This window comes from Copadichromis virginalis, linkage group LG16 (assembly GCF_057382275.1).
Source record: "Copadichromis virginalis isolate Kocher_CV1m ecotype Utaka linkage group LG16, C_Virginalis_male_GT1.1, whole genome shotgun sequence".
NCBI lineage: Eukaryota > Metazoa > Chordata > Actinopteri > Cichliformes > Cichlidae > Copadichromis > Copadichromis virginalis.
The window spans coordinates 12,187,856-12,199,858 of NC_140633.1; the positions used below are offsets into that span (position 1 = coordinate 12,187,856).

The 12,003-nt window shown below is 40.3% G+C and overlaps 1 protein-coding gene across 1 annotated transcript; it reads right to left on the reverse strand.

Moving 5' to 3' along the window:
- Positions 1–1,490: 1,490 nt before the first annotated feature.
- lacc1 (laccase (multicopper oxidoreductase) domain containing 1) lies at positions 1,491–11,699 on the reverse strand. The gene is made up of 6 exons (XM_085435366.1): positions 11,042–11,699; positions 9,700–9,878; positions 8,756–8,921; positions 8,137–8,362; positions 4,805–5,345; positions 1,491–2,782 (listed from the first exon to the last, which is right to left on the reverse strand). The coding sequence occupies exons 1-5, from the start codon at positions 11,532–11,534 to the stop codon at positions 5,165–5,167; spliced, it is 1,245 nt and encodes a 414-aa protein (XP_085291492.1). The 5' UTR covers positions 11,535–11,699; the 3' UTR covers positions 1,491–2,782; positions 4,805–5,164.
- Positions 11,700–12,003: the final 304 nt, after the last annotated feature.

A 12,003-nucleotide genomic window follows, 5' to 3' on the forward strand; every position in this document is an offset into this window, starting at 1 on the left:
CCACACAGATGCAAAATAAGCACATGAGCATGCTAAATGTCTCCAATAGTGGAAACGTGACCATGAAAGCCCTGAAAATGTTTTGAAATGAGATGCAAATTAAAATTGCAAAGAAACTGTGTGACTTGCACATAAATTTAAGTTAGTAGCGTGGGTACAAAATAATTTTCGGACCGTAATGAAAAGAAAATAATTCACCACTTAAAGAAAATATAATCTAACATTAAACAACTTGGTTTAGTGATTGATGTTAATAATCTGGCTCATTTCCTCGACTAATGGAGCTCATTACATTCATTTAAGACTGACTTTGCATTTCTGTGTTTGCACTAAAAGAACTGGCCTTAATGTGCGGGGATGTCTCTGTTTGAAAGCTGATGCCAGGAGAGGTTTTATTATTATCTGAAGCCCACAAATGACGTTTGCCACCAGGTCGGTCATGCATGTGTGTCTGTGTTGTGTAAGAATGTTTTAATTGATAACACTGTCAGTAATGTGTCCGGGAACATGATTTATATGATGTAAGTGTTTCGAGTCATGCGCTGTAGAGTTTGTGTCGTTGGTGTTAGTCCTGTGCAGACCTGACCTCAGTTTACTTTGATCATGTTAAAAGTGAATTTCAGCTAAAACTGACTGAACTGTAAGAGTTTGTGATTTACTTTTACTTGTTTGAAATTACTGTTCAATGTGATGACTGAACTTGCACTAAGTTGAGGGGGGAAGAAAAAAATCAGATCCCACGTCAGTGTTGGTGAAACACGCAGAAATGTGATGCTTCTGTTTCCAGTTAATTTTATGCAGAAATGAGGCTGTTGAGAAAACAGCCGATCTTTTCAGTGAGACACTTTGTGTTACTAAAATGATCTTTGTTATATTTATTTTATTTTTTAGGAAAAGGGCTGCTTTGTAAGACAAATCAAGACTTTTGTCTCAGAATAAAAATTGTCTGTATCCCTGAAGACGTCTGTGTCTGTCATGCTTAATAAAATTACATTTATTCATTATATTAAACCAAACAACAGAAAGTTTAATGCTCCTAAAAGTTTGGAACTGAAACTGATATGTAAAACCAACCAGTGTCTCCACCTAACAGCCACAGAATTAAACAGGATTGTAGATTACTGGAAAATTATTTTTGACAGAGAAGGAATTAAGGCTATAGTGGGAATATCAAACACTAGGTTTAAAAAAAACAAACAAATCTCCTATTTGGTATAACTTGTTCTGGCTTATCTCACATGGTGATGAAATCCTTTAAAAGTTGGACTCAAAAGTTATTTTTTCCCCCACAGAATAATCAGAGAACAGATCAAACTAATGGTTGTTTCTGTTCCTCTCCATCAGAAACATTAAACTGGTGCAGTTGGTTGGTTTTCATGGAATGACCCATCTATCGCCTGGATATTCTACTGTAAAATGTGACAGATTTGAACTCTGATGAACCCAACTGCTATCTGTCATTCAGTTTATTAATAAAACCCACGTAGCCGGTCATTGGACTGAAAGTTTATTGAACACAAAAATTACCATGCTTTACAATGCAGAAAGAGAAATATCAACGTAAAATATGCTGTACAGATTTCTACAGTCATTCACCAAGAGAAATTGAATGGCCTCACCGCTTAGAGCCTCACTCCTTTAAGGTATGTGTGTTCTGTCTTAAATCTTATATCACTGAGTAATATTATGCTGTACGTCTCTGACTAAAGTTAAATGCCATTAAAAACCATCTCTCAAGATTTTCAGTACAAGAATAAAAAGAAAAAGGTCTATTTGGTCCGCGTGTTATCCAAGTATTTAAACCCACCATTCATTCTCTAAATAATTCTGTTGGCTCAGGTTGGAATTAAGAGAGACAGATTAGAGCCGCTAGATGAATGCTTACTGGCTAGTGGGTAGTTTGCTTGGTACATTGGACCCACAATACAGGTAAACTATCCAAATATACATGTTTGGACAAACTGTATCAGTCCAGTATTCCTATGCTGTTTCCGACAATATAGAAATAATTCCCTGCAGAGTTAGATTCACCCCCAAAAATCTTACGAGCTATAAAACATGTTTGTTCAAGTGAGAAATCCCTGAAAGTTAGTGAAATTTTAAAAAATAAAATAGTAATAATTTAGCTTAGTAAAATATTAATTTGTGTCTGCACCTACAGACTCAAGATATGATCATACCCATGTTTTATCATCTGAGAAGTGGTTGTTTTCATTAAAGAAGCGAAAATGCGAGGGAAGGTGATAACTGGATCAAGTGTCATCCTCTTACTCCTCAGCTGAACCTACTGAGCTGAAGTCAGAGCTCTAACACACGAAAATGTGCATAAACATGTTCATTTCTTCCTGATATCATTATAATTACTTATTGATGGCAGATTAGACATGCGACTCTACGGCCTCCAGACAGCTAACAATGAGCTGGCTAAAACACAACAGCAATAAGCTAATGCTATATTAGCTAATGTTAGACTCAAGTGTCCTAAAAATCACATTTTCCCTCCGATAAACAATTTGATTACATTCTCACATCGTATGAGAGTTTAATCGCTAAGACTCTGAATCCAACAAAGTTAGCTCCACTTCAAAGAAAGTGTTACTAAAGGGCAGTGTTTAATGACAAAAAGTTCGATATCCTCAACAACACTGCAGTATCATTGTCAGACAGAAATGAGCTTCACTGACTCATATTGGACTCAGCCACAAAGTTTTGCAGTTTCCCTCTAGAGTCCATAGATGTCAATACATATTGCTACTGCTGAGGTGAACAGTGGACTGACAGCCTGCACTAGGGTTGCCAACCGTCCCTTAAAAAACGGAATCGTCCCGTATTTAGAAACAAAAGTACACGTCCCGTATTGAGCTAATAAGGGACGCACTTTGTCCCGTAATACAGTGAGAATCAAAAGTAGTCTATAACTTTTAATGGAATTAACGCTTTGTTTGAAAACATAATTCCCAGCCCCTCTCCTGCTTTGTGACCAATGAGCTGACAGCACACTTATGACAATTCGAGTATGACAATTCAGATTATCTCATTGGTCGAGGAAAGGTCGCTTGCGGAGAAAATACCGGAAGAAAACAGATGACCACAACAAGAAGCATGGCCAACAGGGAAACAAACGCCGACACTGCGGTGCACGTCTCGGATGACAGTACACCTAAAGCTGGGCAGACACTGTGCGATTTTTTTCAGTCACGTTATTCAGCTCTTGCTCAAACTGCACGATTGACTCGCAGGGATTAGAAGTTTGCAGGTCACGATGCAGGTCTCACACTATACCGCCCGATGCTCTGATGCGACCTGAGTGCTCACACTGTGCCAACATAACATGAAGGTTATAACAGAAAATCTGTCGCTCGCTCTCTCTGTCTTTCACTCACACAGACACACCACCACCATCAACTTTGCTAAATTGCTAATGAAAAACATTGATCAGGCAGCTGTGATTGAGCAGCAGTGTAAATCCAACTATTTTCACGGTTGTTGTGGTCGTGATAATTTTGTGATGCCACATCGAAAAGGCTCGGATGAGCTTTCCAAAGTTCTACAAGTTGTGCCTCCATCACTTGTGTCCAGATCACACGCTGCACAGCCGTGCTGCTCCGTCTTTTTCACCGATGTTTACGTGTTTGCGCATGAGCAGTGTGAGCGGCTGTGGTGACACCCTCACGAGCGATTGATGATCGGGAGCTGGTCGTGAGGTGTTAATCGCTTCTCGTTACCCCACGTATACTACACGATGCACGATGAAGGCCAAAATCGGGCCGATCACCAAATCGGTCGCACGACTCAAAAATCGGCTCAAAATGGGCCAAAAATCGCACAGTGTAAGCCCAGCATTAGAGCAGCAATGTTTGATCACTCAGAGAAAGAAAAGAAAAAAGGCTGCAAAAGTACAGGGAGGACTGGGAAAAGGGAAACACCTGGCTGGGAAAGTGTACGATAACACCTATAAAGCGCACTGCACTGTGTGCCGGCGCACTTTTTCCATAGGCATGCTTCTAGTGGTGGGCACAAGAAGAACATGAGGGGCGTGAAAGCTCGGGGAACCCTTAACCAATTTTTTGTCCACCAGGCCACGGCAGAAGCAGATATGGTATGTAAACACTGGTTTGTTGTTTAAACCCTCTGGTTAAGGTTAATATGGGCATGTGCGGTGAATATCAGCGCTATGTGGCCAGAAGTGTGATAATATCATTTATTTTGTGTAATAAACAACTGCAAGGATGGATGATTACAACAAATAGATGAATAATACATAAAAGTAATACATAGATGAATAATGATGATGAGTTAAGATGCGTAATCATGGGAACAAGCGGGTTTACAAACAGGAGCAGCTGATTAGCATTAGAAAAGCTGAAATAATACCTCAACTGAAGCCAATTGTACTAAATGCACTAAATGTGCACAGTTACAAGAATATTTTTCGTTCTATTGCTTTCTATTAATTTATATAATTTTAAGTTAAGCAGGACAGAGTTCTTTTAAAGAAAGATTTACTTATATTCTCAAAAGTTAAGCATGACAGGCTTCTGTTTAAGAAAGAGACCTGTTTTATTGTGTTAATGTTGTCATTTTGAGCTAAAAATAAATGGCTAAATGATCATTTGTTTCCCATATGGTCATATCACAAAGAATATGCATCTGCTTAAATCAAATTCAAGTCAAATGGTTAAAAAATAATTTCACACACACAAAAAAAGAGCTACCACACTGGGAAGGGTGAAGACAACTGGGTTGCCCGGCCCTGGCCACGAGGTGTCCCTTATTTATTTTTCAGGGAGTTGGCAACCCTAGCCTGCACTCACTACAGATGAATGGAAGCCACCTTAGCTAGGATTGTGCATTTGAATTGGGAGCGGTACGAAAACAGAACTCAGTTGAATGCAGTCTGCTATGTACTGACATCTAGTATTGAGATTTTGCACATTGTAACTTTAATCCTCTAGTTTATTTGAAGATTAGAATCTGTGGGACATGCAAAATTATCCTTAAAGCTGTAAATATCAAACAGTAAATTAGCAAACAATTGGTTTTTAGCTATTTTCTGTCTGCTGCTTTTAACATTTTTTATACCACGTAATTTTACCAAAAAAGCACATTGACTTTGTGGAGCTTTAGCTGACAACAATATGAGGTAAGTGTGCTAAACACTCATTCATTCATTCGTTTGTTTGATCCACAGGAAGCCCACCTGTGTGCCAAAGTTAAGCCCATCTCTGACATGGGAGAAGTAGTTTTCAGGGTGACATGAGGTGCAGGGCGTCACGCAGGACCAGTGCGTCATCGTGTTGTCATGGATGTGCTCGGGCAGGACGCCACCTTTCTGGAGGAGAACTCTGGGATGGGAAATTAGACATATTGTTTGGTTCACAGCTGAGCGAAAAACAAATCCCATACAGTGGGGCAAAAAAGTATGTAGTCAGCCACCGATTGTGCAAGTTCCCCCACTTAAAATGATGACAGAGGTCAGTAATTTGCACCAGAGGTACACTTCAACTGTGAGAGACAGAATGTGAAAAAAAAATCCATGAATCCACATGGTAGGATTTGTAAAGAATTTATTCGTAAATTAGGGTGGAAAATAAGTATTTGGTCACCTCAAACAAGGAAAATCTCTGGCTCTCACAGACCTGTAACGTCTTCTGTAAGAAGCTTTTCTGTCCCCCACTTGTTACCTGTATGAATGGCACCTGTTTGAACTCATCATCTGTATAAAAGACACCTGTCCACAGCCTCAAACAGTCAGACTCCAAACTCCGCCATGGCCAAGACCAAAGAGCTTTCGAAGGACACCAGGAAAAGTATTGTAGACCTGCACCAGACTGGGAAGAGTGAATCTACAATAGGCAAGCAGCTTGGTGTGAAAAAATCAACTGTGGGAGCAATCATCAGAAAATGGAAGACATACAAGACCACTGATAATCTCCCTCGATCTGGGGCTCCACGCAAGATCTCATCCCGTGGGGTCAAAATGATCATGAGAACGGTGAGCAAAGATCCCAGAACCACACGGGGGGACCTGGTGAATGACCTGCAGAGAGCTGGGACCAAAGTAACAAAGGTCACCATCAGTAACACACTACAACGGCAGGGAATCAAATCCCGCAGTGCCAGACGTGTTCCGCTGCTGAAGCCAGTGCATGTCCAGGCCCGTCTGAAGTTTGCCAGAGAGCACATGGATGATACAGCAGAGGATTGGGAGAATGTCATGTGGTCAGATGAAACCAAAGTAGAACTTTTTGGTATAAACTCAACTCGTCGTGTTTGGAGGAAGAAGAATACTGAGTTGCATCCCAAGAACACCATACCTACTGTGAAGCATGGGGGTGGAAACATCATGCTATGGGGCTGTTTTTCTGCCAAGGGGACAGGACGACTGATCCGTGTTAAGGACAGAATGAATGGGGCCATGTATCGTGAGATTTTGAGCCAAAACCTCCTTCCATCAGTGAGAACTTTGAAGATGAAACGAGGCTGGGTCTTCCAACATGACAATGATCCAAAACACACCGCCCGGGCAACAAAGGAGTGGCTCCGTAAGAAGCATTTGAAAGCCCTGGAGTGGCCTAGCCAGTCTCCAGACCTCAACCCCATAGAAAATCTGTGGCGGGAGTTGAAAGTCCGTGTTGCTCGGCGACAGCCCCAAAACATCACTGCTCTCGAGAAGATCTGCATGGAGGAATGGGCCAAAATACCAGCTACTGTGTGTGCAAACCTGGTAAAGACCTATAGTAAACGTTTGACCTCTGTTATTGCCAACAAAGGTTATGTTACAAAGTATTGAGTTGTATTTTTGTTATTGACCAAATACTTATTTTCCACCCTGATTTACGAATAAATTCTCATTTTAGGTGGGGGAACTTGCACAATCGGTGGCTGACTAAATACTTTTTTGCCCCACTGTATATGAATTCAATATTAAAGACCTTAAAGCTTAAAGCTACTATTTCCAACACATACTCAAATAGTAATGGCTGAAAATTTAAACAAGGACCTCCTTTCTCTCCTCTTATCTCCTCTCCAGACAACCCAGAATGGGTAAATGCAAGAAGACCCTTAATCTTAAACTGAAGCTCTTACTTGATCTTATTGATTAACTCCATAATAAATATAACACACTCTAACACTAGTGACAGAATGAAAGTGAACTTGGAGAATTCACTCAGCTATGATTTCCTCTGAGATGTATTTAAGTTCAAGTCTGAGTCATCATTGAGTGGCTGCCACAGTTACCTTTTACATATTCAAAGAACGAGACTAGTACATCTTGGAACATCTCTTAAAAATAGAATCTGGGTAGTCAGTGCATCCACTAGTCTGTTTAGTCTGTTTAAATACACTTTGAATTTGTATCGTGAACATTTTCTGAAATTCAGGTTAAATTTGAGCCAGACTCAAATGAAAAGGGCATCTTCAGAATGCTTTTATGACCTTAGTAAGAAAATATAAATTTTATGTGAATGCCGATCAACATCCACAATAAATCCTAAATTTGTTTCTTGCTCTGCAACAATCAGTTTTCCCTCATTGGTTAATCTTAGAGTAATAACGTAGAAATACTTCATTACTGTACTTAAGTAGAATTTCCAGTTATCTGTTCTTTACTCGAGTAATTTTTTTAAAAAGTGGCAGGTAATTTCAAATGCAGCGTTTCTATCAGCGAAACACACACAATGTGTTTGTGTGCAGTTTGTCACACAGTGTGTGTTAAAGGTCCGGCTGCTGTATTTTACAGAGAGTGAAAAGAAAGAGGGCTAACTTCACTCACAGATGGAGAAAGATAAGAAATACAGGACAGGAGAGGAAGGAGAGAGCTTAGATTTAAAGGTAAAGATTGCTCAGTGGTGATAAACTGGAAATTTAAGAAAATCTACTGAAGCTCTTAAGAGAAATTATTTTGAGTTGTGATTCATTTCTCCACACTACGACCTTGCAATTGGTTTTAGGGATCCCCACCTGCTGAATCCCACTTTAAGCTCTTCCCTATTCATTCTCTTCATTACAGACCAAGACTCCCTCTACAATGTAGGCAACAGAATATAGAGCTATTTTCTTTTCCTTGTTCACAGAGATTCTGTACTTTTGTCAGCTCTATTTAATCTATTGTTCTCGTTTCGTGAGCCGTACCTGTTGGCGAGATGGATGTCGACGTGTGGTCTGGCTGATTCTGGATCAGGAACACAGTCTGGATGGATGCTCATGAAGTCCAACGCCTGGTCTCTTTCCATGGTATAGCAGCAGGGTCCCACTGATGGTCCCACAGCCACCACAATGTTGCTAACTTGGCAAGCAAATTCTGTCACCATGGCATTCACAGTGGCCATGGCAACCCCCATTATGGTTCCTCTCCAACCTGTAAATGTAGCCATTTCATCGTCAGAGTTCATATTGTAAAGTTGTACCACTGCAGCCTCTTTTGCACGCTCTCTTCAACGGTTTGGTTTTATCTTGAATAAATAAATCCTCTAGGGGGCACCAAAGGCTAAAACAAATTATATAAAGAGTCTATAGAATAATTAACACTGAAAGAATTTACTTTGATTCCAAAGAATGTTGAAGTGTGTGCTTTCTGCAAAGTCTTCTTAAGTTCCTCTACTCAAGTTTCTCTTTCACACACATAGACATATTAAAAACACTAACTAATAGTTCTGATGTGCATTTTTTTTCTTGATTGGCCCCCAATGAGATGATGGTTCCCTAAATTAGCAGTCAGTGGTCAAAACTTTGAGAAGCAGTGAGGGCTGACCTGCATGTGCGACTCCGATAACTTTTGCGACGGGATCAGCAAAGAGGAGCGGCATGCAGTCGGCCCCTGGAGCTGCTAAGACGAGCCCAGTCTGATTGGTCACCATTGCATCGTAACTCTCGGGCTCAGCTTTCCCCAAGACCCAGACATCGTTAGCGTGGTTCACCTTCAGAAAACAAGCCGACAGTCCTTTAACAAAACACTGATCTCACATCACTGACCCTCAGCACTGAGGTCAGAACAAAACTGTCCCGAAGTTGGAAAACAAAAAAACAAAAACAACTAAAAATAAAAAATGAGTGTAATCTGTTAATTATTTGTTACTGTTGCATATTCATTTTCTTTGACTGTGAATGCTCGTTTGCTTTAGTTTGTTAACATGTGAAATACGTTGGTGAATATTAAAAACAAAAGATTATATCAAACAGATGTGCATCCAGAATTAAATATGTAAAACTTGCACCTTAATATATGCAAGATGATATATTTTTATACATGCTACTCGCACTTTAAGGTGCGGCTGAGCCGATATTTTAAGTCTGATATTTGGTGATTTAAAAATCCGATATTCCAATATAATATTTTTTTTCTTTCAGACACATAGAATCTAAACAGGTTTCTCTATGTCTGTTACACGGAGCTATTTATTGCTCATTTGCGCTCTGTCTGCCAGCTTGGATCAGCTGGTTGTTTGTTGTGTTTGGAATGTGGACGTTGCAGGATGCCCTCTGGTGGACAAGTCATGCAACATCAACATTCATAACATGGTTGTTTCTCCAATCTCTTCTTTACTTTTTCGTTTTTCATACAGTTAATATCAGCTGATAATTGCAGGCTGCCAATTGGTCAGACTCTAGCTTTAATTACTACAAATATGTTCCAACACCCTTTTTACATAATACAGATAATACATTAAAGGGCAAAATTCTAATAGTGTTGAGTACCTTGACTAAATGCATGGGCTGAGGATGGAAACCAGCATGGAGGGCTAATCGGCGCCTGTTCTCCATTACCACAGCCACTGGGTCCCTCCTCCTGCAGCTGCTGAACAGATTCAAGGAGGATAAGGTCGAGATGTAGGACACACCACCTGTACGGGTGCTGAAGCCATGACCAAAACAATCTGAGACAAAGAGGGAGAGAAAAAAGGTAAACTGCTTTTCTAAAATAACACATTGAAATAAATACATTTAATAGCATTTAAATGAATGCTAAGCTACTTCTAGCTCAGTTTGTATTTATTTACCAACATCTTGTCAACAGATTATACTTTAATAGAAATTTTAACACAGTGCACTAAATGATAAGAAAATTCATTAAATGTCAGGATTAAATGATAACATGAGCTGATCTCATGCACAGTTGTGTGAAAAAGTGTTTCCCCCCCTTCCTGATTAACTATTTTTTGTATGTTTGTCACACTTAAATGTTTCAGATAATCAAATAAATTTAAATTCTAGACAAAGATAACACAAGTAAACAATTTCTAAATGGAAGTGTTTATTATTAAGGTGGAAAAAATTAAACCTACATGGCCCAGTGTGAAAAACCTTTTCACACCACTGTATGTCTCCTGTTATCAGTTCACTAGGACATATTTGCATGGACAAAGGAGTCCAACGGTATATGGTGTTGGGTATTGGTACATTCTCAGTTTCCTCTTTATCTAATGGATATATCACTATAGTTTAAGTGGTTATCAAATGATTAGACTTTATTATAAAATTAAACAGTCAAGTAGCAGTGAATCACTGTTTTTCCTCCATATATTAAAGACTCTGGAATTTACTATTGTGCAATATATAGTATCAATATATAGTATATGTATGACATATTAAGTTTTGATAGACAAACTCATTCTATCTTCCTTTCAAATATACACCCATTTACAGAAAATGGAAAACACGCTGTTCCCAAATAGTTAGTGTGGGACGGGGAAGTCAAACTGTTTTCATTTCACATATCGTGCACTAATGTTAACAGGAACCTTAATTGTTTATTTATTACCGTACTTTGCTACTGTATGACTACCAGTGGGCGAGATCTTTATCAACAGGAGAAGCTGTAAAATATATAAAAATACACCTAAAAGTTTAAAATCTATGCACTCGTTCACATTTTTAAAAATAATTCAATGGCCCAAATTGGAGTCTTTGTACGACCGATTCTGGCCCTCGAGACTTGTGTTTGACACCCTTGATGTAGGAGGAGAAATCCAAACTCCATTCACTATACAGTAATTTAATAACTCCATAAAACTCATAAGTATGTTTTGCTTAAGCCGACCTGGAATGAGCGCAGACTTCAGAACTGTGAGTTCTCCCTTCAGCGCAGGAAGCTGCTGCATAAACGTCGACACTTCTTCGCACACTTCTTCGCCAGGTGAGACCGAATCTGTGGAGGCTCTGCAACTAGGACAAGTCTCGTCCACCGGTCTCTGCTTGTACTGGAAGTCGTATAGGGCCGTAAAAAGGAGGTTCTGGTAATGAGCCAGCACCTCTTTGCCCTGTGCGGTGGTGAGGACCGTGATCGAGCTCAGGTCCAGCTGGTCCAAAGTCTGCTTGAAACGGTACAAACTCTCCACTGTGGAGCTCGAGTCCAGGATGTGCACACTTTTGCAGGAGCTCAAGAACGTGTCTACGAAGCCGTTTTTCTCCCGGTAAGTGTTCCCGCACAGCACGAAGACCTGCGAGTCTGAAACCGAGTCCTCCAGCAGAGAAGCGCCCGTGCATGATGCACAGCAGCGGTGAAGCAGATCCACCAGCACGGCTCGACTCATCGCGGAGAAGCTGAAGTATCTGCCGCTCAGCACACAGAGAAAACTCGCAGACAAACGCAGACTCCCTGCCCTTTATGCGGGACCGCAAGGAACGTGTTTGACAACCAACATACCTCAAAAACTACAGAAACTACAGCTGACTCAGTACTTCCTGCACTGCACAGTCGCTCCGCCCACTCTGGAAAGTCCTAACGCTCGGTGGAAATTCTTCTTTCCTCAGCAGCTGCTGACTGCTGCATACAGTAAAGGTCGAGTGAAGTCCAAGTGTGAACAATACAGACTTTTCTGCAAAACATTAGGAGCACAGCATGCTGGCCACAAACTGCACCAGCGTGTCCCCGAGAAATACTGCAAGTATTAACCTATTAGCACACAGTGTAGGCTAAACCGCTACAGCATGTCTGTAGACACTCATGTTGTCAAACTGATATAGATCAGATAGAACGGCTTATTCTAATATTATTAAAGC

Excerpts from the sequence above, each read along its gene's own strand:
- lacc1 (XM_085435366.1), bottom strand. The coding sequence starts at position 11,534 with ATGAGTCGAGCCGTGCTGGTGGATCTGCTTCACCGCTGCTGTGCATCA. Across the intron at positions 8,363-8,755 it reads TATCGGAGTCGCACATGCAG|GTTGGAGAGGAACCATAATG; the intron begins GTCAGCCCTCAC and ends CTACATTTACAG. Across the intron at positions 5,346-8,136 it reads GACATCCATCTCGCCAACAG|AGTTCTCCTCCAGAAAGGTG; the intron begins GTACGGCTCACG and ends TTCCCATCCCAG.